At 40.1% G+C, this 26,658-nt stretch overlaps 3 protein-coding genes across 5 annotated transcripts in view; 2 read left to right on the plus strand and 1 right to left on the minus strand.

Moving 5' to 3' along the window:
* The window catches only part of LOC116261811 (nuclear pore complex protein NUP160), a 28,532-nt gene extending 8,969 nt beyond the window's left edge, over window positions 1-19,563 (minus strand). The window contains exons 1-13 of one of the 3 annotated variants that reach the window (XM_031640689.2): window positions 19,205-19,561; window positions 16,755-16,887; window positions 16,374-16,638; window positions 15,855-15,912; window positions 8,935-9,092; window positions 8,319-8,404; window positions 7,364-7,462; window positions 7,064-7,158; window positions 3,687-3,807; window positions 2,324-2,503; window positions 2,042-2,234; window positions 1,380-1,957; window positions 112-274 (exon numbers count right to left, since the gene is read on the minus strand). In XM_031640689.2, coding sequence (XP_031496549.1) covers window positions 112-274; window positions 1,380-1,957; window positions 2,042-2,234; window positions 2,324-2,503; window positions 3,687-3,807; window positions 7,064-7,158; window positions 7,364-7,462; window positions 8,319-8,404; window positions 8,935-9,092; window positions 15,855-15,912; window positions 16,374-16,638; window positions 16,755-16,887; window positions 19,205-19,398 — 2,323 coding nt within the window. In that variant the 5' untranslated portion in view covers window positions 19,399-19,561. Of the gene's footprint in view, window positions 1-111; window positions 275-1,379; window positions 1,958-2,041; window positions 2,235-2,323; window positions 2,504-3,686; window positions 3,808-7,063; window positions 7,159-7,363; window positions 7,463-8,318; window positions 8,405-8,934; window positions 9,093-15,854; window positions 15,913-16,373; window positions 16,639-16,754; window positions 16,888-19,204 lie in introns of all 3 variants that reach the window. The other 2 variants (XM_031640688.2, XM_050079897.1) reach the window with 2 other exon arrangements.
* A 159-nt stretch (window positions 19,564-19,722) lies between these two features.
* Window positions 19,723-22,444, plus strand: LOC116261812 (pentatricopeptide repeat-containing protein At5g16420, mitochondrial). Its single transcript, XM_031640691.2, has one exon. It carries the CDS (start codon window positions 19,836-19,838, stop codon window positions 21,438-21,440), a length of 1,605 nt encoding a protein of 534 aa, XP_031496551.1. The 5' UTR covers window positions 19,723-19,835; the 3' UTR covers window positions 21,441-22,444.
* A 3,221-nt stretch (window positions 22,445-25,665) lies between these two features.
* Window positions 25,666-26,658, plus strand: LOC116263098 (mavicyanin-like). Its single transcript, XM_031642689.2, has 2 exons — window positions 25,666-25,931; window positions 26,036-26,658. The coding sequence occupies exons 1-2, from the start codon at window positions 25,739-25,741 to the stop codon at window positions 26,422-26,424; spliced, it is 582 nt and encodes a 193-aa protein (XP_031498549.1). The 5' UTR covers window positions 25,666-25,738; the 3' UTR covers window positions 26,425-26,658.

The raw sequence follows: 26,658 nt of genomic DNA on the forward strand, positions 1-26,658 counted from the left end.
TACCCATGTGGCTTGCATGGAGAAAATATGATGGAGCAATAACACCATAAGAGTTAGCAACTTTTACATAGCAAATCACAAAAACCATGATACATGCTGCAAGAGAAGTACCGATATGCAGTGATGAAAGTTGATAACTGAAGTCCTCCAAAGCAACACTCTCAGACGGTCTCGATGCCAGCATATGCACGATAAACCACCGCAAAAGGATATTTTGAATCAGAGGGATTAAGTCAAGTTTTATTTTTGATGAATCATCAAAACTCATCTGAACCTGGGACAAGAAAAGGAAAATGATTTTTTTGTTACAGAAGCTCAATAAGTTTGATCGTCTCTTTCAAAAGGAACACAGAAACAAACATAAGCTCAATGGGTTAGTTTTTTTTAATTTTCTTGTCTTTTTTCTTCAAGTTTCCTTTTTTCTCCTTAACAATGAAACATGCACTATCTGGTCAAATGTTGCATTTGAACAGGAAAGAATGATCTGACATAGTGTAGTCCTCGTGGAAGAATAAACCGAATAAAGAAGAGAAAGCAAAAACAACAGAAAGCAAAGAAAGAAACAAAAGGAGATAACAAGAATAAATTAGGGTCTTCTATTAATCTCTTCACTCCCCCTCCAAATGAACTACATGTCTCCCTTAAATAGGTCTCTAACTACTTTGGATTTTGGATCCATTATTGGGACAAAAGATCCAATTTCAACTTAATAAATGAAAAATAAATAATCAAATAAATAAATCAAATCAGCTAAATTCAAATATGATGAATAGCTCCTGAATCAAGCACCTTCTTCACATCCGAAAATATTGATAGTGGCATGGTTGCTTGATGGTTAATGTAGAGCCTTAGGCAACACATTGCATTAAAACCACCAGGAGAAATATGCATCAAACAAAAAAAAAATCCTCCTTTACTCTGATAAGTGATAATGATACATCTTTTTACTCCATATAGAATTCTAAATAGGAATCTCCAGGAACATAGGTTGTCTACAAAACTACCGTTCACAAACAACAAGGTAAGTTTAGGTAATTCATTTTTCAAATATTGTTGATCTACCAAGTAAATGGGCTCCTTAAGTACAGCAGTTCTTTATGATATATGTGGCATTACAAATTTTATATTATTCACAAGTTTCATTGTGAAGAATCCCAAGGAATACAGATCTTCAAAACAACTAGCATTTAAAACAGTCAACAGGGCATAAATTGTTCATGTTTAAGGTATCAACTTGGGCAATAGTTCTCCTAACACAGCAACCCATGTGATGCCATGTCAAACACAACATTAAGATACTGACAACAAAAAAAATCACCAAAAGAATCACAAATATTTCAGATAAAACAACCTCACTCAACAGTAAACTTGAAACTCACCTGGCCTTGGACATTGCATATATGTCCTAGGAAAACAAGCAGACCACAAGCAGATTCAAACATCACTCTTGCAAAATGAGATACAGAAACAGCCAACAAGGAAGTATTGACATTAGACAATCCTTTTGCATCTACCGCCAGTCTAACATCCCCTTTTCTGCAAATAAGTCTCTTCACATAATTTTCAACTACATTTAATACTCTTGTCCAACTACCAGCTTTGTTGTATAATGCGGTCAGAGATAACAATGAATTGATAGAAAATTTTCTCTGCTTTGTATGTTGTGCTTGTTTCTTCTCCCAAATTGAATCAACTCCAAAGACAGATATATAATGTTCTGTAGTTGATAAATCATACCCCCTTTCAAGTATCTTTAGGATGCAAGACATAGCATCATCAAAAGAAATACTAAGAGGATTCACCAGTGATTCATAAAGTACAGGAGCTGCAGCTTCACCCAAATGTTGGCTGATGTAACTAGCAAACTTAAGCACTTTGAAGAGAATCTCACAATCAAGAACGTCATCGGACAAATTCACCCCTATGTCCACAAAATCACTAAATGCACCAAATGACCCTAACATAAAAGGAAGAAACATGTCAACAAATGATTCAGAGAAATTAAGGGACAAAAGGCTCCATATAGTGTATTGACTCCTACCATATGCAAGGATTTCAATGTCTTCCAAGCAACGAAATAAAGAGAGTGAGTTTTTTCTGATTAAACCCACAGCTCCCGTCGAATTGTCAATAAGTAAACCATATGGTATGCAGTTCTGACACCAACACTGGAAATAATTGCTGCAAAACCTTTTCCAACTACATGCTATTGAAAATGGGTTTGCCGCATCCCCCTGAATTATCGTATCCCAACCTCAATGTCAGATGATTTCACAATGGAATACAAAAAGGAAAAACAATGACAATATGGAACAAACTTTACCTCCCCTTCTATAAGTGAAAGAATTTCTTTTCTCAAGGCATCAGAAGGCACTGGAGTCACAGAGTTTGTTAGTCGATGCTTGTGATTTTGGATAGATGCAACCAGTGCAGCATGTTGATAAACTCCTGGCTGAAGTAGCCTATGCAGCAAACATGAGGACATGACTTGTGCAGATGAATCCTGTTAGCAATCAAATTATTTTAATAGCTCATAGTAACCAAGGAAATACAACAAAGAGAACTCAGATACAGCCAAGCAGAATAATGGTGGTGAATGAATAATTCCAGTGTCTGGCATAAAAATAAGGTCAGTCCTGTTTTCTGAACTTCATATAGGTGTGGATACTTGCTTCTACACCTTAGAAGTTAGAACATGAAGCAACTGTTCATTAAGAAAAATTTTCACAGGAAAATATTTTCTCCATGAAACAAGCCTGCCTTTGAGCTTTACTCCTTCCTGACTCTCAAGACAAGGCCCTCCCTGTATCAGTAATCATTTGCATGCACACTTGTATGCAGTACTAAATAACCATGCAATTATGAGGAACTTCCTAAAACCTTCTCTAGGCTGCATGATCATTAATATGTAAGAGTGGCTTAAAATGGACAGAAAATTGAATCTCCATGACAACTAGGGGCTTGGAACACATCTAAATTACATAGTTATTTATGTCAAACCTCAGAACGGTGCATCTTAAGACACATGGTTACTAGTATGGGTATCGGGATATTGGTACAGACACGACAATTTTAAAAATTGAGGACATGGGGACACAACCAGGTGTACATACATATATATGTGTCTCCGTGTGTGTGTGTGCAAAATTCCAAAAAAAAAATGCAAAATGCCAAAATTCCACAAGCCATATGGAAAACACCACAAAAAAATATGCAAAATTCCCAAATTCCACAAAAGATATGCAAAAGCCTGCAAATTCTACAAAACATATGCAAAAGCCAAACTTGTTGTGTCCAAGGGTGTTGCCATAGCCATGTTGGCATGTCAACACATGTACGGTGGCCTTCCAAACATGTCTGTGTTACTAGAGTAAATCTTGGTCCATTAGCTTTACCTATATCAAATCAAGCAAAACAAACACCAGCGAACTTTGTTTTACCTATAGCTAGGGATGCAATATGGGCCAGACCCAGAACAGCTAAGTACATGAGGAGCCAGACATGAATGGGATCAAGAGTAGCAAAAAAAATTTGCAAAACCCCATACTCTGATCCATTTGCATCCCTATGCCAGAAGACAAAGTTAGCCCCTAGAATTGAAAGGTCAGCTAATTATAAAAGGACAGCTAACTGATAGTGACAAGGTGACAACAGAAACATTTTTAATTAGATTGTTGTTGATATACCTTCATTGATGAAGAAATTGAGCAACTAGTATACATGAGGTCATCAATAGAATCTGCAGATACTTGAAATAGCTGATCAGCAACAAAGGCTTCTTGTAAGCTGTAGAGATAAGTAGAACCCCTGGAATTGTAAAAATAAGCAAGGTTAACAATTTATATTACCATGCACTCTATCATCACCAACAACAGATTGAAGGAAGCTGATGGACATAGAAGTTATGAACCAGCAGTCCTGCAGACAAACCAAAAAGTCCAAAACAACTGACTTAACAGTCTAACGTGCTTTAGTTCAACAATTTGGGCTTACTTCCTACTCTATTTTGGTCATGAGCTTGAGCCCAACCTGGTCTGCTTGCACCTATTAACTGCTACAGCATGCCTCCCCATACATAATTAAGCATAACATCAGTTCATATGGACTACCCTTTTCTGCTCAAGCAAAATGAAGGGTTTTACAGGGAATGGCATGTATGAAGTATGAACAACTTGTTTTGTCAAATTATAGTTAGTCTTAGCAAACAGACCAAATGGTGTCCTCATCCTCCCCACCCTGAATATTTTGTACTGCAAGCTCAATAAATTACATTATTAAATGAGACAAGTAAGCCCATCAGATACATCAATGACTTGAATAAGTGGAAAAAGACAGCAATCAATGGTTCTCATCCAGCTTGTCAAAAAATTATCTTTGATAAGAAGGCTCATGATAGTGCTAATGAGATATCCTATTGTTCTCATATTTTAGCATACAAGCACACACATGTCTATGTTTCTATAAAGTTATAAACACATGCTCATGTACAACACATGCATTTTGCTCTTAAACAACTTAACTAGGCATGTCAGGCAGCACCCTATCATAATACGAATCAGATTAATTAATTCTTGAACCGACAAATGCATATGTAACCTTTGCTTCATTTTTTTCTCTTAATAATGTGCATTCATGTTTAAACCTTTAAATTAATATACTTATATGTTCATATTAATATAATACATCTAACTTGGTTCTCATATTCCATGACAGCTGGGTACTATTCCCAAACATCAAAGTGTTGTTTGCAGGTTTAACATCAAGTTAGGGGCCAAATATAAATTTATGAAGTTATTACCCCATATCTAGTCACATGGGTACTTCAATAAGGTCGCTTGTACCCAAAGTGGGTACTTGGACATACTTTGGTACCTTTTTAGACTATGTAACACGGGTACTGCTCTCGAGGACTAAGGAGCAGGTACGTCTTGGGTATGACGTTGACCGTATCAGGTACAGTCAACATACCCGAGTACGTATCCGTCAATTTTCAAAGTCCAAAATTGCCCACAGGTTGAGGTTTATGCTTTTTTTAACTTTAAAGAAAACACAGTATCTGTGTTTCACCCACAGCGACCAGCGGTGCACACTGCTCAGGCAAACAGTAAGTGCAACTCCGGCGACCTCCGTCCATCGTTTTGCGCCACGTGATCAAGTATTCTGGGCAACTTCTTCATCAAAGGGTGACGCCTTTTGCTGTGGTATTCAAACGTCATCTGCTTTTCCATCGCCTAATTTACGCGTTTTTTTCTCTGTCCAACATTTAAGCTTCTTCCATCTCCAACAGCCTTTCCCATCGACTGGCAGCAAGTATTTTCATCCTCCGTTGATTTCTTTACTTCTGCCACTTCCCCTTTCTTCGATTCGAACTGCTCTCTTTGCGGTTCACACACTGAAAATAAGCCATTGTCGCCTGATTTGCGTGTTTTTTTGGCCTGCTGGAGATAACCTGTGCGTTTTTCAGTCAACAACGTTGGAGTTGCATCACATAAGTGCACCCAGTATCTATAAATTTATTTCGGATCATAATTTACGAATATGTTATTTTGTTTGTTTGAATTCAAAATGGTATACATACATACATACATACATATATATATATGTGTGTGTGTGTGTGTGTGTGTGTGTGTGTGTGTGTGTGTGTGTTTGTAAGGCCATACCCCAAACCCAAGTTTTCTGAAAATTGTCCATACCCGTACCCGCACTCCTACCCGTGCTGGCACCCTTACCATACCTATGTGACATAGTTTTTAGATCAAAACTGATCCAAACTACTTAAATTTTACTTTATTTAACTTTTTTCAACTCCTTTTTCATTCTGTTTTTAGAGTTATCATTCATCAACATATAATGTTTTTATTTATATCACTTGTTTTTATCATTTTGATTTTTTTGTGTTATTTTGCACATATGTGTGTGTGTGTGTGTGTGTGTGCGTGTACCCACAGTTTCTAAAATTACCGTGTCCGTACCCCTATCCAAACCATACCCGTGCCCATGTGACTTACCCATAGGCCATATTTGTTGTTGTCATAGTTCAAACAATCACAACCAATAGTATCACCACTATGGATTAATGTAAACTTGCTTCATCATTGTAGAAAGAACAAACCGACTAGATTCTTTTGTTGCTTTTGCTTCAAGGCATTGCCAATCTTTCTCAACTCAGGTTTCATAAAGCTAGAGAAAAAAAGTCAAAATCAAGTGCAAGGAATCAGCTTTGTGTTAGAAGTGTAGATTATAATATTGTCATAAGAGATATCTGATGACCAAACTGTCCATCATTATAACAACATTTAACATTGAGATCTCCAAGTCAGGGAAATCAATAAGTACGATTTATAGCAATCAACACCTTTCACATAAACTGAAGCAAGCAAACAAAGTTTTCTGGCTATATGGCATAAGTAAGGCTGATTTGAGCCTTCAGTCCATACTGGCAAAAGAACAAACTCAGGGAAGCCAGGAAAACTTAAGATCATTTAATGATTACAGCTAGACGACCTAGGACATTGTTAATCAATTAACCAATTATATACCAAATATAGGAATGTACTCAATTTATTATGTATAGCTGTTCATTAAGACAATTCAAGGCAAGTGCTTGAAGTTCCGGTAAATTAATAAATCTGACAGAAACTAATTGTACTTGTTGGGAACTCTATCATCACTAAAATGTTAATTTGCATGATTCCAAATTTATAGAAGTTTTCATTAACATAGCACTTTTCAGAAAGAAAAGTGTGAATGAACCACAATTACAATGAGAAACCAATGAATTTAGATTCAATGTGTTTTTATTTTGTGCCATAACGATTGAGATGTATGCAATTCATTAGTCTGTCCTGTGCCACTACATGAAGGATCACATGGTTCACTACATAATCATGCTGTAGAATAATTTCCAAATGCAATACCATTCAAGGTCTGTTCCCACGCGGTTAGCAGTATGGTATTCTCATCAAACATAAATGACACCTGAAATTATCAATCTGCTAAACAAAACCAGTACCATAACAAGTTCAAAATAACTACCCATAAACAGAGGCCATAAATTACTCACGTGTCAAGTTCAACATGGAAAAAGTTGAACACCATGCCATCTTTCTTAAGTATCCAAAGCTTATTGCAACTTATTCTCAAGTCAATCAGTCTCCCCTACATGCAGAAAAGAGAATTTACTGGAACCAACAATTTCTCAAACAAGGAGAGCAATAGAATTGATGACCATTGATTGGAGGAAAAGGATGACCAGTCTTTACCAGGAGGCAGAAGACACCTCTGATGCTCTACCAAGTACCGACTTAATTATTAAAGCAGGAAGAGAATAAGAACCATAGTTTCACAAATCAAAGAACATTACCTTATCTAGAACAACATGCCTGATAGAAGAAGTTAGTGCCAAAGAAAGCTTGTTAGCCAAGCTGATGTGAAGGCCATGCACAACAACGACTTCCTGACCCTTCATGAGACCAAACAAAAAACATGTTTAGATCCTTAGTTGATTATGAAAATAAATCAGAAGTTAAGCCACAAATTTTCATTTCCAATATCTATAACAAATTAAACAGAAATCGTAACAGATTCTGTTCCCTCGGCCAAAGCTCACTCATAAATGAAAAAAGGGGATTAAAAGGAGATCTATGCCACCCAAAAAAACAATTGAATGGGTTACAGATAAAAATCCAATTGGATAAAAAGGAAAATAAAGCATCATTTTACAAACTTTGGATAAATGCAAGGAAAAAAGGTGGACACCAAGAACTGCAACAAGGAGGTCAAAAGAAAACCATCAAAGAAACTGTATGCAGGTCTCACATTTTGGGGACAAATTTGCCACTTCACTAATGATGCAAATGAGAATGCTCCATTGCACTAAAAAGTTTGTCCATTGATGTCATTTCAGCAACTAATTAACACAAAAAAATTTACTGACATTTTAGGATAAGCATATCGATCAAAACATCTCGAGGCAGGAAGATCAACTATTAACTACTAAGATTCCCAAGTTTTAAAAGAAAAGTGACATATGATGTCTTTCAAGGTTAAAAACTCCTCGTTTCAGAAAATTAAGTGAAACACTTGAGAATGAAGAAGGTGATTGTACTGTGATTGGTAAAGAAAGAGCATACCAAGCAGGCCCTATATATTCATGGCAAACTATATTACATATGTGAAGGTGCTACTGCAGCAAAGAGTTTGTATACAAGTATATTTGTGCAAATAAAAATTTGAAAAAAAAGAAAAGACTTCCTGTAGATTGTAAAAAACAGTGAAGAAAACTACAACAAGCTCCAACATGAAAATATATAACATACCGACTCACTTCCATAAAGTGTAGCAATGAACATCTCCCCATCGTCGTTGTTAGCATCACTAACCCAAAATCTTATAGGATGATAGCCTAATGAAAGAAAGTGGAAGTCTTCAGTTCTAAGCCAATTGTACATTGTTTGAAGAAGATACATCTACACATAATATCAAACAAAACTATGGCCGGACAAAAATAAAGCAAGAAACAAAAGCAGTAAGCAGACACCCACCTCATGAGAATAGTGGTACCAGTGATAAGCAAAAACATGAACCACAATGTACCACAGAAAATGTTATAGGCGGCCAAGTGCATAAAAAATAGCCATCAACCAAAAAAGATGAAAATGGTGAAGAAAAAGAGAAATAAAAAACTATTATAATCATTCCGTAAAAAGAACACTTCTATACAACACCTGAACTACAAGTTACCCTATTGCCAATAGTAGAGACTTTTGACCAACTACATTTATTTGTTGACTTACCATTTCCAACATACCCCTTTTTTACTTTCGTTTTCTTCAGGTACAGAGAAAAGATATGATAATCAATATGCTAATGATAAAGGCAAACTTCCTCCACGGTTAGTTACAAGCAAAAGAATTTCATGGGGAAAAGAATTGCCTGCAATCTCTGGTAAGCCCAAGTTATGACTGAAAATCTTCAACCGGCCATTGAGATCCCAAACTCGCATGCTTCCATCTGCATGGAGCACATACACCAGCTTCCTACCATGTACTTCTGAAAGTGCTAAACTCCATACAGAGCTAGATACATTTGTCCTGCAAAGGACATATTGCAAAACTAGATGCAGTATTGTACAAGGAAAATTCATAAAATAATGAATGGATCAGATAAACATCAAGAAAATAAAAAAACAAGCACAGAAAAAATTTTATGGACATGAATATTTCCTGCCAGATTGAGAGATACAAAATATTTGGGAAGAATTGAAAAAGTAATTGCTGGAACAAGTAATGCAAATAAGGATGAATTTGTCTCATTAGAAGGATAATACATGGTTCATTAACTTCATTTGTAGCCAACTGACATGATAACCACCTGTTTGAAACTGACATCATAACCACCTGTTTGAATTCCTTCAGTAAACGAATTTATTTGTTACATATTAGACACTAAACAGTATCCCACAAGTTATGGATTTAAAAGGATAATAATATATAAAAGATTGGTTCAGAGTCTTCAGACTTAGGTTGATGTATTTGGACTCTGTCAAGGTATCAATCTCTGAAATTGGTTCTCTAACATAATGATAATTCCCATAAAACAACAGGTTAAAGCTTTGATTACAGAAAATTACAAGTTTCCATTTTCTCAACTTCCTTGTTCTGATATGCATTTCCATTTCACATTAGAAATTTATAGACCAACCATTTTAAATATGGAAATTTTGCAGAGATTTAGAATTGTCGATGTTGACGGATCTTGATGTATGGGTCCAGGTCTGGACCCGATCCAGTGTGTCCTGGGTTGGGCATACTTATACCATTGTAAACCCTAATATTGTGGTTAATGAAGTTTTCTAAGAGAGAGAGAGTCTGGAGGCTAGTGGGCACCAGACCTCCTCACCCGTGGTTTTTTTCCTCTAGTTAAGGGTTTTCCATGTTACATCTGTGTTCGATCTTCGTTTCTTGTGCGTCTATTATTTCTACATGGTATCAAAGTCGACGAGTTTGGAAAAATTTTTAGGGTTGTGAAGTTTCAACCCTGAACCACTTGCTGTTGTTGCCGCCACTGCTACTACTGCTGCTGCCGCCGCCACCGGCCGGCTGCATCGGCTGAGACCCTCTGCGTCACCCGTGTCTGCCGCTGCCCTCTGCTCCTCCGGCGCCGCCTGATCTCGTGCTGCCGCCGTTTCTTCCACCCAACGGAGTCGCCTCTCACGTTCTGCCCGACCTTGCCACTTCCGCTGTGGCTGTTTGCTGCCGCTGCCTTCATCTATTTTGCTGCCACCGGTGCCCTTGTTGTGTCGTCGTTCTACTCCAGCACCGTCGCTGATTTTCCCAGCGCCGCTGATCGCTCCAGCGTCGCCCGACCAGGTGTGTCGTCCTCAGGGGTTGCCACTGCTGTGTGCCTTTGTTGGTCAGCCGTTTGTAGTTGGTGATCATGGCCGACTCGTCTTCCTCCTCCACAGTCAATATCGATCAACCTGATGTTGGGACCGTGAAAACTGATAATGTACCGGTTCAAGTTAACACCATTCAGCTTACCAAGGAGAATTATCTACGATGGTCCACTGCAATTACTATGGGGATCGTTGGTTGAGGACGAATTGCTTATGTGAATGGGAGAAAAGTTGAACCTGCTGTGGATAGTATGGCTTGGGATACATGGTTTCTTGAAGACAACAAGGTAAAAACTTGGATTGTTAATTCGGTGTCCTCGGATATTCAACCCCTCATTCTTCGTAAGAAGACTGCGAGGGATATGTGGATTATTTTGGAACAGAAGTATGGTCAAAAGAAAATAAAAGTTCGTGTGTATCAACTAATGAAGGACGTGTATGCTATGCGACAAGGGGTCTCTTGGTCACAGATTTCTACGCAGCATTAAAATCTAAGTGGGAGGATCTTGACTACCATTCTGATGTTACATGGAGTTGTCCTCAAGACCAGATGCAGTATATGGCCAAGGAGTGGGAAAATAGGGTATTCCTTTTCTTAGTTGGACTGAATGATGAATTTGAAAACATAAAGAGTCAGATTCTTAACTCTGACGAATCATTCAGTATTGAAGATGTTTATTCTCGTGTTGAAGCTGAAGAGCAAAGGAGGCTGGTCATAAGTGGGAGAAATGGGATCCCATGTCTCACAATGAACGGTCCGCCTTCGTTAGTCGTGCCTCTATGGGAACTGTTTGTTCTTCCCATAAATGTACACACTGCAAAAAACTAGGTCATACTATGGACTTTTGTTGGGACCTGCATCCAGAGAAGAAGAATAGTAGGGGGAGGTCTTCTGGTGGGAAGAAGCTTGTTTTGAATGCAACGAAAGACCAGATGCAGTATATGGCCAAGGAGTGGGAGAATAGGGTATTCCTTTTCTTAGTTGAACTGAATGATGAATTTGAAAATATAAGGAGTCAGATTCTTAACACGAATCATTCAGTATTGAAGATGTTTATTCTCGTGTTGAAGCTGAAGAGCAAAGGAGGTTGGTCATAAGTGGGAGAAAGGGGGATCCCATGTCTCACAATGAACGGTCCGCCTTCGTTAGCCGTGCCTCTATGGGAACTGCTCGTTCTTCCCATAAATGTACACACTGCAAAAAACTAGATCATACTATGGACTTTTGTTGGGAACTGCATCCAGAGAAGAAGAATAGTAAGGGGAGATCTTCTGGTGGGAAGAAGCTTGTTTTGAATGCAACGAATCCTAGTGATGGTAAAGTTTCTATTTCTGCATAACAGATTCATGAACTGCGAGCATATTTGAGCCAGATTGATGTTGGTCAGGCAGACACGTCAGATGAGGTGAAGGTTAATCAGGCACTGGCCGTTTCGGGTAAACAAGGTACTTCTTGTATGGGAGAGTGGATTGTTGATAGCGGTGCCACTCATCACATGACTGATAACCCCAAACTTTTTCATGACTACAAGCTATCCTCGGGAAAGGAACGTGTGTCTCTTGCCGATGGCTCCTTTACCTCTGTGGCAGGAAAAGGGAGTCTTTCTTTGTTGAACAATTTATTAGTGCATGGTGTCTTGCATGTTCCCCATCTTCCCTTAAATCTTTTATCTGTTAGCAAGATTACCAAGGAACTGAACTGTGAACTTATATTTTTTGAAAAACGTTGTGTTTTGCAGGACTTGGTGACAGGAAAGAAGATTGGGATTTGTTTGGTGTCTGATGGTTTGTATCGGCTTCCTATACGCGTTGCCACAACCCTTATGTCAGCAGTCAGCAGGATAGAGAAGAAGAAGGAAGAGTGTCGTCAGTTATTTTTGTATTGACATGAACGCCTTGGTCATCTCCCTTTTGGGATTTTGAAACAATTGTTCCCTGAATTATGTTCTAGTTTAAACATTTCCATGTTATCTTGTGATGTGTGTCAGTTTGCGAAGCATGTTAGAGCTTCATATCCAATTTCAAATAGTTGTGCTAATAAAGTTTTCTCCTTGATTCATTCTGATGTGTGGGGGTCCTCAGGCATTCATTGTCGTGGTGGTTTTCAGTATTTTATGACTTTCATAGATGACTATTCAAGGTGTACTTTTGTTTATTTGTTGAAAGACCGTAGCGAAGTGCCTCATATTATAGAAACTTTCATCCTCCTAGTGGAAAACCAGTATGGTGGGTCTGTCAAGACCTTTCGGTCCGATAATGCTCGTGAGTATATGTGTCTCACTGTCGAGGAATTCCTTCGGAAGAAGGGGATTGTTCATGAGACATCATGTAGTTATACACCCCCTCAAAATGGAGTTGCTGAGAGGAAAAACCGTCAGTTACTTAATGTCACCAGAGCTTTATTATTCCAAAGGAATCTTCCAAAATATTATTGAGATGCGGTCATTACTAGTGTCTATTTGATTAATCGCATGCCTAGTCGGGTGCTAAATGGTCGTACACCATACTCCATGCTTCCAGGGAGTAGCCAACCTTTTCACCTCCCTCCTCGGGTCTTTGGATGTGTATGTTTCATTCATAACCACAGCCCAAATGTGAAAAAACTTGACCCCAAATCAATTAAGGAAAAATTTCTTAGGTATTCTCCTACTCAAAATGGGCATAAATGTCTAGATCCCACCACTGGTCGAGTTTACATTACCAATGATGTCACATTCTTGGAACATGTCTCTTATTTTGGTGAGAATTCTCTTCAGGGGGAGAAGTCAATGTCTAAGGAAGAGTATTCTCCACGTCAGGAAATTCAGTTTATAGATTTTTTGAATTACAGACGCAAAAAAAATCCATCTATCGATGTGCTTGGAAAAGAATAAGATAGGATGTCTATTGAGGTACATGAACAGGAAAAGGAGGGAGAGTGTCCTACGGAGACAGAAAAAGAATGCAATCGTTTGTTTGGGCAGGTGTATTCTAAGAGAAGAGTTTGTATTGACAAGGTGATTGATGATGAGAAGTCCACTCCGAATCTCAATCCTACTTCTTCCTTGGATGACCCAAGTCATGCTCAGAAACAACCCGTTGAGAGAGAAAGTCAGATAGAAAATAAAAAGAAGGATCTTCCCATTGCCCTGAGAAAGGGTGTCAGGTCATGTACCCAACACCCTATTGGTAACTTTGTATCTTACTCTAGATTAAGCACTGACTACAAATGTTTTGTATCCTCTTTGTCTGTGGTTGTGATTCCCAAGAATGTTACAGAGGCTCAAAGTGACCCCAAGTGGGCTCATGTTATGCAAGAAGAGATGGAGGCCTTAGACAGAAATCAAACATGGGAAGTGGTAGAGATTCCTGAAGCAACTCATTTGGTTGGGTCAAAGTGGGTCTACACCATTAAGTACAAACCAGATGGGAACATTGAGAGGTACAAAGCACCCCTGGTGGCCAAGGGGTTCAAAAATATGGGATCGACTAGTTAGAGACGTTTGCCCCAGTTGCGAAAATAAAGACTGTTAGAGTTATTATTTCTTTAACGGTGCTGAAGGGTTGGGAGATGTGCCAACTCGATGTTAAAAATGTCTTTCTCAACGGAGATCTCGAAGAGGAAGTGTATATGTGTATGCCCCCGGGTTTTGAGAGACCTGGAAAATGTTGTAAACTGAAGAAGGCTTTGTATGGGCTTAAACAGTTTCCCCGAGCATGGTTTGAACGTCTCAGACTTGTTATGAAGAAGCATGGCTACAAACAAAGAAATTGAGATCATACCCTGTTTGTAAAGAGGATGGAGGGTAAAGTTACTCTATTGTTGGTTTATGTTGATGATATGGTTGTTACAGGTGATGATGAAAAAGAGATAGCAAGATTAAAGGGTTTACTATCTACTGAATTTGATCTCAAGGACCTTGGCAAGCTAAAGTATTTCCTTGGTATTGAAATTGCCAGATCAAGTACGACTCTTGTGCTTAATCAAAGGAAGTATACATTGGATCTACTGAAGGAGACAGGAAAACTCATATGCAAACCAGCTTCTACTCCTCTGGATGCTGGGCACAAACTCGGTAGCAAGGATGGAGAACTTTTGTATGAAGAAGCTAAAGGGAGATATCAACGTCTAGTTGGTAAATTGATATACCTCACTCTGACTAGACCGGATATCACCTTTGCTGTAAATGTGATGAGCCAGTTTATGCATGCACCTACGGATGCGCACTTGAAAGCTGTAAATAGAATCTTGTGTTACTTAAAGAAGAATCCTGGCAAGGGACTTCTATATGCGAAACAAAGGTCTATTGAAATTGAAGGGTATCCTGATGCAGACTGGGCAAGCTGTGTTGACACCAGAAGATCTACTTCAGGGTACTGCGTCTACTTGGGGGGAAATCTAGTTGTTTGGAGAAGCAAGAGACAAGATGTTTGTTCATGCTCAAGTGCAAAGGCTGAGTATAGGGCAGTTGCTACTAGAATATCAGTGTTGTTGTGGCTAAAGATCTTGCTGACTGATATTGGGATAGGGATGTATTGTGATAACAAGTCTGCGATTAACTTGGCTAACAATCCAGTGCTTCATGATCGAACAAAGCATGTTGAGATTGACTGTCACTTCATCAGAGAAAGAATTGACGCCAGGGAGTCTGAAGAGCAAACTACTGATATTCTAACTAAAGCTTTACATGTAACTCTATTTGAGAGAAATGTATCCAAGTTGGGCATGTTTGATATGTATGTCCAACTTGAGGGGGAGTGTTGACGGATCTTGATGTATGGGTCCGGGTCTGAACCCGATCCAGTGTGTCCTGGGTTGGGCATACTTATACCATTGTAAACCCTAATCTTGTGGTTAATGAAGTTTTCTAAGAGAGAGAGAGAGTCTGGCGGCTAGTGGGCACCAGACCTCCTCACCCACGGTTTTTTCCCTCTAGTTGAGGGTTTTTCACGTTACATCTGTGTTCGATCTTCGTTTCATGTGCGTCTATTATTTCTATAGTCGATATCCAGGAAGTGCCTGAACCCAAAGGTGTCTACCATTCTATGTAATTAGAAAGGTGCAGGATGCTTAAAGGAGGCGGACCACAAACAAAAGCTCAAGCAGGTCTAGATACCCTTATTCACCAGAAAATAGGTCTAAAAGAGAAACAAAAGGACGAAGTTAGCATCTAGGCTGCAGTGAGCACCTAAGCACGCTATGACCACAAATTTTGTCATGGTATATATAATATTCGGAGTGGCTATAGCACTTGCTATATGCATTAATATTCTCTATTTACTGTGCCACATGACCAGCTAGCAAATTGTTTAGCTACATGAACATCATCAAACTTTATACATCAAGACTCAAGTTCTTTGACAGTCTTGTATGCATGCAGTTGATAAACCATTAAGTTGAAAACAAGTAAACAAATAAAATACACATGAGCTAATAAATATCTCTATGAAATAAAACAAACTCAAAAAGTTAACATACCTTGACACAAGTCCCCAAATACGGCTAAGCCCTACATCTCTTAGTTCATAAGTAGAACCTGTCAACCAACAAACTCCATGAGAAAGTGGAAAACTGAATGTAGAGATGCTACTTCAAGCAGGCCAAACACAAGCTAATGACACCCGCATTGAAAATGCACATTTGCAAGTGAAAAAAGCATTTCAGATAAACAGTAGTCTTTAAACTAGATATTCTACTGTATAAGAAACATACAAAATGTAGATTTAGTCCCATTGACGAATCCCATAGCACAAACACAAAAAGAACTTTTTGAAAGGACCAAATTTAGATAGAATGAAGTCACATTATTTTGGACAAAATAACATGTGAAAGATATGACCAAGGTTGTACATTATTTTCTAAGTCTCTAGAAACAAACCATTCCCATCAACAGGAAGCAATAAGAACATGGACTGGAGAAGACATTAACTCAAATAAATCCCCAGCAGAAGAAAATCAGATATAGAACAACTTGTGCCTCAATTCACAGATGAATACTTTGAGATCCTGGAACAGGTGTTCCAAATTCAAAACAGCCAACAGAACCATCACTTCGACCAAGCACCAAGAGCCCTGGCAAGGCTGATATTCTCGTTGTTTTCACATCCTGAGAATTCTGAGCCCGCAAATCAACCACCATGAGATCATTTTCTGGAAAAACAGAACCTGAGACATAAGCACCGAGGTTTCTCAGTCTGAAAAGGTATGCAAACCCTGAAACTGTCAATACATAGACGTAAGCACCCCCGGCACTGCCCTGTATCTGCAAATACATGAACACAAAGCCAATCAAAACCCAGCTAATTGCATTAACATGGAACTAGATCAACCAGTAACTTAAGTGCAAACCAAACCTCAAGAAATGTCCCAGTAAAATACCTTGTTTCCGCATATGAAAGCAAATGGGCACAACGCATTCTGGAACATCAGACGAAGCCCACATTTTGGAAATTCATTACTGCCACATAGCTCTAATAATTCCAAGAAGTTAGGAGAGTCTTTGTGAATGCGCCTGTAGCAAAAAAGTATCCATTTCCTCAGGGAAACAAATTGTTTCAAATATGTCAAACCTTCAGTTAAAGATCAATCAAACAGCATAACCTTCGGATAATTGGTAAAACCAAAAAAATCACTTGCCTCCCCCTTTGTTGTGTATCAAATATCTGTTGTTTTCTCTCTCAAATATTGATGAGACTGTGTAAACTGTAAAGTGATCTTTACATGTATGCTTTTTTCCAAATATAAAATAAGAGAGTCTAAAGTGATTTTAACATGTATTGGCAACTTTCATCTCAGTGTTAGCATGTGTATGTGACACACTCACAAATATGTTGAACGTTGAAATGTTGCAAGTATTCCTATCTGAAATAGTTTAAATTTGGACTGCTGAAGTAAGTATCTATTTGTTTGCATATTTACTTTAAATTCCAATCTGATGTGCACTTTGCATTTGTTCCTAGCTGCTAAGGGTCTAGGACATAAAACAGGACATTGTGAAAGTAAATCACACAACGAATGAGAATATGGTAACCAAAAAATTTATACATGAATCACATAACCAATGGCTCAACAGAGACAAATATATGCACACAGGCAAAGCAGGCATACATGCAAACATAATTACACAAATGTATAGAGTACTCATAAAAAACTTTTGCAGGAAAAAAGTGGCTTAACATGAAAAAAAATGAAGACAGATTTTGATGTATTCCATCATACAGTGTGGCCAACCAGTGAGAGGCCAAGGCCTTGCTGCCCAGATCTCAATTATGGAACAAATTCTCTTACCAGGCCAATTCACAAGTCCATCGGGCTGGCAAAATCTAGCACAAGCAGGTGTTCCCCTATGCGAGGTGAAGGAAGTCATGGACACAGCTGAAGGTCACATTTCCCGATCCATCAACATTCCTATGTTGCCTAGTGAAAGTAAGCCGTTCGGGAACTGAAAGTCAGCAGTTAATTGTCTAGTCATCAACTATGCAGGCTAGTCCAATTGCCAAGGTCACCCAACCAGTGACCTTGGACTATGCAGTTGACCGACAATCTAACCAACTTCTTGACTATGCTGCCAACTAGTTAATCAGTTAGGTTCTATTTCAACTGTAAGACATCCAGTAGGCAATGATCATCAATAAGTACTGTAGAAATAAGGAGTTACCCTACCACAAGATACGAATGTAATTTGTGGCAGCTAAAAGCATGCCAAACACAATCTTAACACTTAACAGTATTAAGCATAGTTAGTAGGAACGGTTTCCTTGCTATAAAATTTGCTCCCCATTTCCAATTCACTTTTTCCCACTTCCATGGATCCTACAACAGATGCTAATGTAATATTTCTCAAACCGTGTGTTCTCCCTCTTGTACTTTACATACCCCATCCTTCTCATCTACTGGTAGGCTGGTAGCTAAGGTTTCAGCTTTATGCTTGCCCATGATTGATTTCAATCCTCACCCACCCTGTCACCGACCAACATTAGCCTGAATGCTTCAGTAGGACAAATGAAAGCATCTCACCTCCAGTAAATTAGTAATTATGAGGGAGAGGGAGTGCCCACCAAGGTTCACTTTTAGAACTCTGGACTTATCCTTTTCTCTCTGAAGAGGATACCTAAGTTGTCCACCACATGCAGCTAACTACAGGAACTTTCCTATTTCACGTCAAATGAACCTATTGCCTAATAAGTAGAGTGGGACAGTCTTCTGTTCCTTCAAGAGCTGGCTACCACAAACGATGCAACGGTCTATAGGAAAACTAAGTTTGGGAAAATTTGGTCTACCAACTTCATTTTCCGAGCTACAGAGTCCAGGAGGGACCAGCAGGCCATTCCCCGAAGACTAATTACATACCAGGTGCCAATAGCGACTGGTGGTGTCCGAGACAGTGAGATGATCCATTTAGCACGTCCATTCGTACACTGTTAGCGCAACAAACGTCTACTATATCAAGACGGTAGCTACGTGAGCTAAAGAATGAAAATGATATTTAGCATTTCGAAACAATCATTCCTAAAAACCTACAATCACCTCTACTGAAGTATGACGGTTTCTTAGACAAAAATTAAGCAGAGAAAGCAGAACCGAGCAGCATTAAATCGCTCAAGGACACGTCCAATTACAAACAAAACCCTAGAACTTCGCAACTGAACACAATTATTTTTTTACTTAATGTAAAACCTGACGAAGCTTCTCTGATCACCGCCGTCAAAGACCACGAATAAAAAACAAGTACGTGAAATCTTGTATAAGAAACAAAATTCTTTTAGGACATGTCACCAAAAACTCAACGACTGAAACTCAAGAACCAAACGCGAGTCACTTAAACTCACCAGACAAGGTAAACAGGCAGATCACCGACGACAGCGTAGCCAGCAGCATTCTCCGTCGTAGGAGCGCAAGGCTCGCCAGAATCTTCGGCGGAAGAAGGGACAGTGACGTCGACCCACTGAACGGAGTCGCTACCGATGACTGGAACTTCCACGAATCTGACGACGGGAGCGGCCGGTTCTGCCGCTGTAGACATGATCGGAAGACGAAACGCGACGACTCCCCTTGGAATTGACGGGAAGCTACCGCCGGAACCAGCACGGTCGCCCAAAAATCTTGAGAGTGTCGACGGAGAGAGGGGCCCTGAACGTCTCCCTTTTTCGTGTGATGGGGGGAAGAGAGAAATGGCGAATTATGGCGCCAAAACGGAGCCTAGGGTTTCAGATTTATGGACCACGATCCAAGGTTCGAAACTAGCTTTACTTGGAGTGGCCCTGTGCGGCTGGATCTGGGTCAATTAAATCGGTTCAGAAATAACCGACCCGTTTCTGGGACGGATTTGTGGGAGGAAGGTGGAGAGAGCCCAGTTCCTCCAGTTGCCGCCACTTCCGACCCTCCCATTGCCGCTCAGTCCACTCTCAAAGGACAGAAATCCTAGAAGCCCGGGAAGAGAGGAAGGAGAGAAAGAGAGTCATGCCCCCGCCGAAGCTCTACCGGCAGCATCTTCACTCCTTCTCGACTAAGCGGCTCATCCATGCCGTCTCCGTCGACGTCCCCGACCTCCTTAGCGCCCCGAATTTGGACGCCTTCACCGTCACTCCTCCCATCTCCGGCTGGCCCTCCCGCCTCACCCCACGCCGCCTCGTTCGCATGATAACTGGCCAGCAGAACGTCGATCTCGCCCTCCAGATGTTCGACTACGCCGGCAAATATCACAAGGGCTTCTCGCACACCCCCGAGACCTACTCCGCTATGATCGAACGCCTCGCCCGTGCCCGCGAATTCGATGCTATGGAGTCCCTCTTCCGGAAAATGCAGCCCGACGGCGTCCGCTGCGGCGAGCTCGCCTTCATCATCGCTATCCGCAACTACGGTTTTGCGAACCGGCCGCTGCCGGCCGTCCGGTGCTTCCTCCGCATGCCGGCGTTCGGCGTTGGCCGCTCCGTCCGATCCTTCAACACCCTCCTCAACGCCATGGTCCAAACGAAGCGATTCGACCTCGCTCACTTCCTCTACAAGAATGCCTGCAAATTGGGAATCATCCCTAACGTCTTCTCCTGCAACATTCTGATCAAGGCCCTCTGCAAGATGAATGATGTAACCGCCGCGCTCAAGGTCATGGAGGAGATGCCGCAGCAAGGGTTCGTTCCCAATCCAGTCACCTACACGACAGTCCTCGGGGCCCTCTGCGCCTCCGGCGATCTATGGAAGGCCAGGGAGATCTTCAACGAGATACGCAGCAAAGGATGGGTTCTTGACGCTATCAGCTACACCGTTTTGATCGATGGGTATTGCAGGAACGGCAGATTGATCGATGGCGTGAAGCTTATGGACGATATGGAAGAGAATGGTGTCCGTCCCAACGACGTTACGTACAGCGTCGTGATCGAAGCGCTCTGCATGGAAGAAAAATCTGGGGAGGCTCTGAATCTACTGAACGATATGCTTGAGAGGAGGTTTCTGCCTTCGTCATCCTTGTGCTGTAAGGTTATAGATTTGTTGTGTCATAAGGGGAAGGTGGACGAGGCATCGGCATTGTGGAAAAGACTATTGAAGAAGAATTGCACGCCGGACAATGCTATCTCCAGCACGCTCATATATTGGCTGTGTAAGCATGGGAAACACAGAGAAGCGAAAAAGCTTTTCGATGAATTCGAGCGAGGATCGATCCCGAACATTGTCACATATAACGCCTTGATTTCAGGGATGTGTGAGAATGGAGAATTGCAGGAAGCAGGGAGATTGTGGGACGATATGATCGATAAGGGGTGCCCTCCAAATGTCCATACATACAACACACTGATCGGGGGTTTCTGTAAATCCGGCAGAGCAGATGAAGGTATTAAGCTGTTGGAGGAGATGATTGAGAAGGAATGTGCGCCGAACAGGTTTACCTTTGCTGTGCTGCTTGATGGTTTTCTTGGGAAGGGCATGGAGGAGAGGATCACAGATGTTCTTATGGCTACATTGAGTAGAGGAATTCTTCTTGATATTGATTCATGGAGGGTATTCGTGACCAAGGTTGTTGATGGGTCTGAGGATTGGAGGCATACTCTCGATGGTATCGTGAGGCTTTGATTGCAAGCATAATATGTTTGGAAGCTCTATTTTACTAACTGACCTCCATGAAAATGGACAAACTGAGGTCTCAACCGTGAAAGAGATCATAACGCTCATATCCGATCGCATGGGAGAACTCATAGATTCTTTTGAGTGAAATAATTCATCCTTCCTGGATACTTGTGAACCAAGCAATTGAATTGGATGAACTCAAGGAGCAGTTCATCATTCCCCGCATGCCTCTGCCTAACTACTTTCCTTCAGTGAAGGGAAGGATTCAATTTTTTTTTTTTCCAGATTATTCGGCGGGCAGAATCTATACAACGGTGGTTTGAGTAAGTCTTGAATGAGTTCAATCCACTTTGTTCTTCGGGTTTAGACGGGTAGCTACAGTGATTGTTCGTTGTTCCCTCACGTGCCAATTCATGTGGAACAGTCTGCTGTTTACAGTTGCCTGTTTTGAGAGTCTTGTGCATTGATCAATAGAAGGTCTGACCATTTTCATGGTTAGAAATACGATTGGCGACTTCTTGGTACCTAAGTGATGGCGTCTTATTTGCAGCATGCAGTTATCACTTTTTTGGTAGTTCATCAAGGTTGGACTTGGCAGCTATTGAATTAGCCCAAGAGGCAGTAAAATATGGGGGACTCGGTTGGCATGTCTTTTTAACTTATAATCGGCATGCTTCAGTTGTTGAACCGGACCAGGGTGCAGAGCGAATCGAAATTCCATTGGGGTTTACTTTCGGCTTCTTACAGCTCATGCTTCGCTAATCCCCGACCGATAGGCGGTGCCCTGTTGTTCTTCTGGTTAGTTAAATCATTTGGTTCTTCACAGACATGGTTATGCTTTCTTCAACATGAAGGAAATGAAATATGTTGTAACTTGCATTCATTGTTTAACATCACCATATACTTGTATAAAAAAGAAAAAAAATTACCTTAATGTTATCATAAAAGATGGTTAAGATATTGTTTGTAATTTATAGGCCTTCGGATGAATTAAGCAGTGATTTGGTGTATCGAACACCTTTCAGTTCTCTTTAATAACTGCCTTGAACTCGGGTAAAATGGATTTCATGTGTCTTTTATCGTTTGAACGGTATAGTTCGGTCTCTCATTTATTTTTCTCCATAGTACTGTATTTAGATTGGTTACTTATATTCTGTGTTCTCACGAATCTTGCATTCCGAGGTTGAAGTGAAAAGCTTGCTTGGGGGTTAGGCCCCCTACCTTTATTCCGAGGTTGAAGACCATAGTTTTTGCAGTTTAGGCTCTTTCTGGTGCACTTTTATGGGCAACGGAGTACCTGTATTGTCAATCCTTCGCGGCAGGATCCTTCTGTAAGCATGTGGAAACAAGGTGGAGCGGAGAAATTATTACTGTTTTCTCTGGGATCATAAAAACAACATAGAAAAAAGTACGTGGAACAGATGCAGGATTGTAATTATCAATCTAGGTTTCTTTGGCTATGATGTCTCAAGCTTGTGTTTTGACGACTGGAAAATTGACTACAATATATGGAATAAGGTAACCTCCTTGTGCCTGCCAATCAGCCAAATGCATTAAAAATCAGATACAAATTGGATAGATTGCAACGAAAAATTGGCAAAGATGTAATTTATCCAGTGCATTTGCAATCACTATGTATGGTTTCGTGTGGTTGCCAAGAAAACTTGCAGTGTTCTTTAGGGCCTTTGATGATTTTGACTTTTGGTGTGTTGTTAGCATCTTAGCATGATTATGGAGGGTTTTAATGTTTAAGATGTATAAGTCTGCATAGGTATTCCTGTGTATTCCCTTGCATGCGCCACCACACTGACCCAGCTTCTCACGTATATACAAGCACACACTAGAGGAGTTTACTGCGTTGGTTTAACCTGTAAGCTAATATTCTGCAGAACTCAAAGCACCTGCACATGAGCAAGTACGGCAAAACTTCATTAACAAGAAACTGCATTGTCGTTTGGACCGTGACCTGCTGCCTGTTAAGCAGAATTTTTTTCCTGAACTAAGTCGCTTAGGTTCAGGTCTTGGGTTTTTTTGTTTCTATTTCCACTCCAAAGTTAGTTTTCATGGCGGGATCTATTATTATTGTTGTTGTTGTTGTTGTCAACTGTTTGATGCTTTGATTGGGTTAGATCAATTACTATGGAAACCATCAACAGAAAGCGTGATTAATAATTTAAGAAGATCCAGACTTCATGAAAAGTTACTTTATATACCAATCACATCGATTGACTGATTAAATCGATGAAGACCAAGTTCTCCAATTTGACAGTGCCCATGAATAACCCTACATATGTATACTAAATATTGATTCTATAAATATGACAAATTTGATTAGTTTTGTTCTCTTTCTTTTGAGTAAATTTTTTCTCTTTAGCAGTGAATGTAAAAAGAAAAAAGAAAGGTTGTCATACTATGAAAGTCAAAATTTACTCTCTCTCTCTCTCTCTGTGTGTGTGTGTGTGTTGAATTATGTCTCCCCAACTAGGCCTCTTACATGTCTTTTTAACCTTTCTCAGGTATAACTGCACAGAGGCATAACTTTTGAAAACATAAGAATAAAATATGGAAATCTAATGTCCAAGTTGAATCTATAAAGGAAAGAAAACTAATTCCATTAATTGTGTTATTCTATAAAATATGATTTACATATAAAATTTTCATAATCTTCTTCCCATTTAAACATTTTACTCTGTCTATACGGCTAAATTTGTGAAAAGCAACGTTGGCGTTGCTTGAGAAGCAGAAGGCCCAAATAGCAAGAGGAAAATGGAATGTTCATGATCGAGTATTCACACACGCACGCAAATATATCTATACAACGACTAGCTAAGGTGTCTCACATCCTTGAAAAATGCAATATACTCTCTCATCATTGTAATATCAGATCTCTACGGGATTAAAACAAGAGAGTTAGAATGAATCAACAATTACATTTCAGATTTTTCAACAACAGCCCCTCTCATGCACGATGGTATTTTCATCATCAAATGACTAATTTCATTTTTTTATTATGATAATGTAAAAAGCAATTATGAACAAGGGTCATGAAGAGAAGGAAGTACGCACCCTCTCAGCTTGCCCTGTTGAAATAGTATCTTTGGGTTAAGTTATTATAAAGTAGATCATTGTCTATTGTATCTTGATTAGTGATCTGGAGAAAACATTTTGAATATGATCCTTGAGCTAGTTGTTTCCTTTTCCCCTCATGCACATCTTGGTGTCGCCCACACGAAACATCCCATGTGGATGGCAACCAGATGGATGCCATTTTCTACTCCCATTTGGCTTTCAGTCGCTTTTTGGGTCCACACGAAGTGAGACATCGCCCATTTCCTGCTGCACAACTCTCATCATATATATAAACTCCAGATCTGTCCAACTGTCTCACATGCATCTCAAGGAGCCCCCATTACTTCTCTCCTCACCTCCTATCTGTACCACAATACTTTGAAAAAAAAAACACCCAACATCCTCACTGGACCGTCTGTATCTGCTGACACAGCTATAGTGGACCACTACAATATTCTCTCTCTTTATTTCTCTCCAAATGATGGGTAATGGAACAGGGTTGGGTGCTGTGTTATTGTTATATCCTCGTTTCAATTCTTGGAGGGTGTTGTCCCTCTGTTGCACTAAGAGTTGAAATTTGATCTCTGGCCAGGCAGACAGATAAATTGTAACAAGTATAGCAACGTTGATGCTAAATAGCAATCATAGGCCTTTCTGGTTGAGCAAAAAACTTCCCACTTTTTTCTTTATGAAACGGCATATCATGTTTAGGATGTAAAAGGGGCTTTGGAAATTGAATGGTCGGCCTTACGTGCCGGGTACTGTAAGGCCGGAAAAACATGTATTCCAAATTAGATGTGTTTAACTTGGTCTCATTTACTAGAAATGGCATTTTATCTTGTCTTTTATTATTAAATATGATATAGTGAATCCTGAGATTGGGTAGATACGAGCAGCTGGATTTTGTAGGCACTCCCTTGTCTGCCACGGATCACAGTCTTACGTTTGAGAAGGAAGTAGTTAGTACATTTTTGCTGGTCAGATCATCTAAGTTTTCTAAAAAGAAAGCTTTCTAAATTGTAGAATTCTTTTTGATGATATGCTCAATCATCTCTCTCTCTCTCTCTCTCTCGAAATAAAACATGTGCTTGCATGCACGCACACGCACACATACGTTTGAAAATAGAGAAATCAAGCCTTACATATAAAGAACGGAGGATCTAAACTTCAGTTAAGTCCCTAACGGAGCTCCAAGCCTCCAATACCTCGTCCGGTCGTCACTCTGATCAGGAGAAATGGCGTTCTTTGCCGATGTAAAAGTGAGGACCTTCTGGGCTCTGTGCCTTCTTCTGTTTGTACCAGGCAGAGTGCTCTGCTATCTATTCAGAGTGGGGGATCTAGATGCATGGGGAGTACCAGCTCCTGTGACACCAAAGATCTACGATGATTGGTCGCAGAATAACAAGTTCCGTATTGGTGACTCTCTCCGTAAGTCTTCGTCCTCATTCTCTCTAAGCCGGCTCTCTCAAAGCTCTGTAAGAAACAAAAGAAAGCGCAGTTTATAAATTTCTCTTGTTTTTTGAACTTTGCAGTGTTTCTGTACCCACCAAGCGAGGAATCTCTGGTCCAAGTAACAGAAGATGCATTTAAATCATGCAACATCTCTAATCCGATCGCATATTTCAACGATGGCAACACGCTCTTCAACATCACTGGCCCTGGTACGTTCTACTTCACCAGTGGGGTGGGTGGTCACTGCCTCAGATTGCAGAAGCTTGCTGTGTTTGTTCCTTCAAATGGGACGTCTAATCAACCTTCTTCTGCTCCATCGTCCCTGCCTGGAAGTTCATCATCTTCTTATCCCACGGTCTTCGGTCCAACTGCGTCGGCGCGGTCATCGGCGCCGGCCATGAGCGTTGCCTCTGTTTACTCCTCCATGGCTTATCTTGTCTTCTCTTTCTTGCTCTTGATCTACATATAATCAACATTCTTGATTGGGATGTAGATCTACATTTTGTGGGCAGTGGAGAACTCGTTAGGTCCGTATGCAGCTCCGTTGTTCATGCTATGACAAGATCTCCTGTAACTGAAAAATTTTTGGAAGTGGAATTCTTTAGTATAAGAAATCAAACTGAGAACGAGGAAATGAAACTGGTGGAGCTCAATATTTGGTTTTCCGGCACCATTTAAGTTTTAACGGGTTATCTAAGGTAAA

This window comes from Nymphaea colorata, chromosome 10 (assembly GCF_008831285.2).
Source record: "Nymphaea colorata isolate Beijing-Zhang1983 chromosome 10, ASM883128v2, whole genome shotgun sequence".
Lineage (NCBI taxonomy): Eukaryota > Viridiplantae > Streptophyta > Magnoliopsida > Nymphaeales > Nymphaeaceae > Nymphaea > Nymphaea colorata.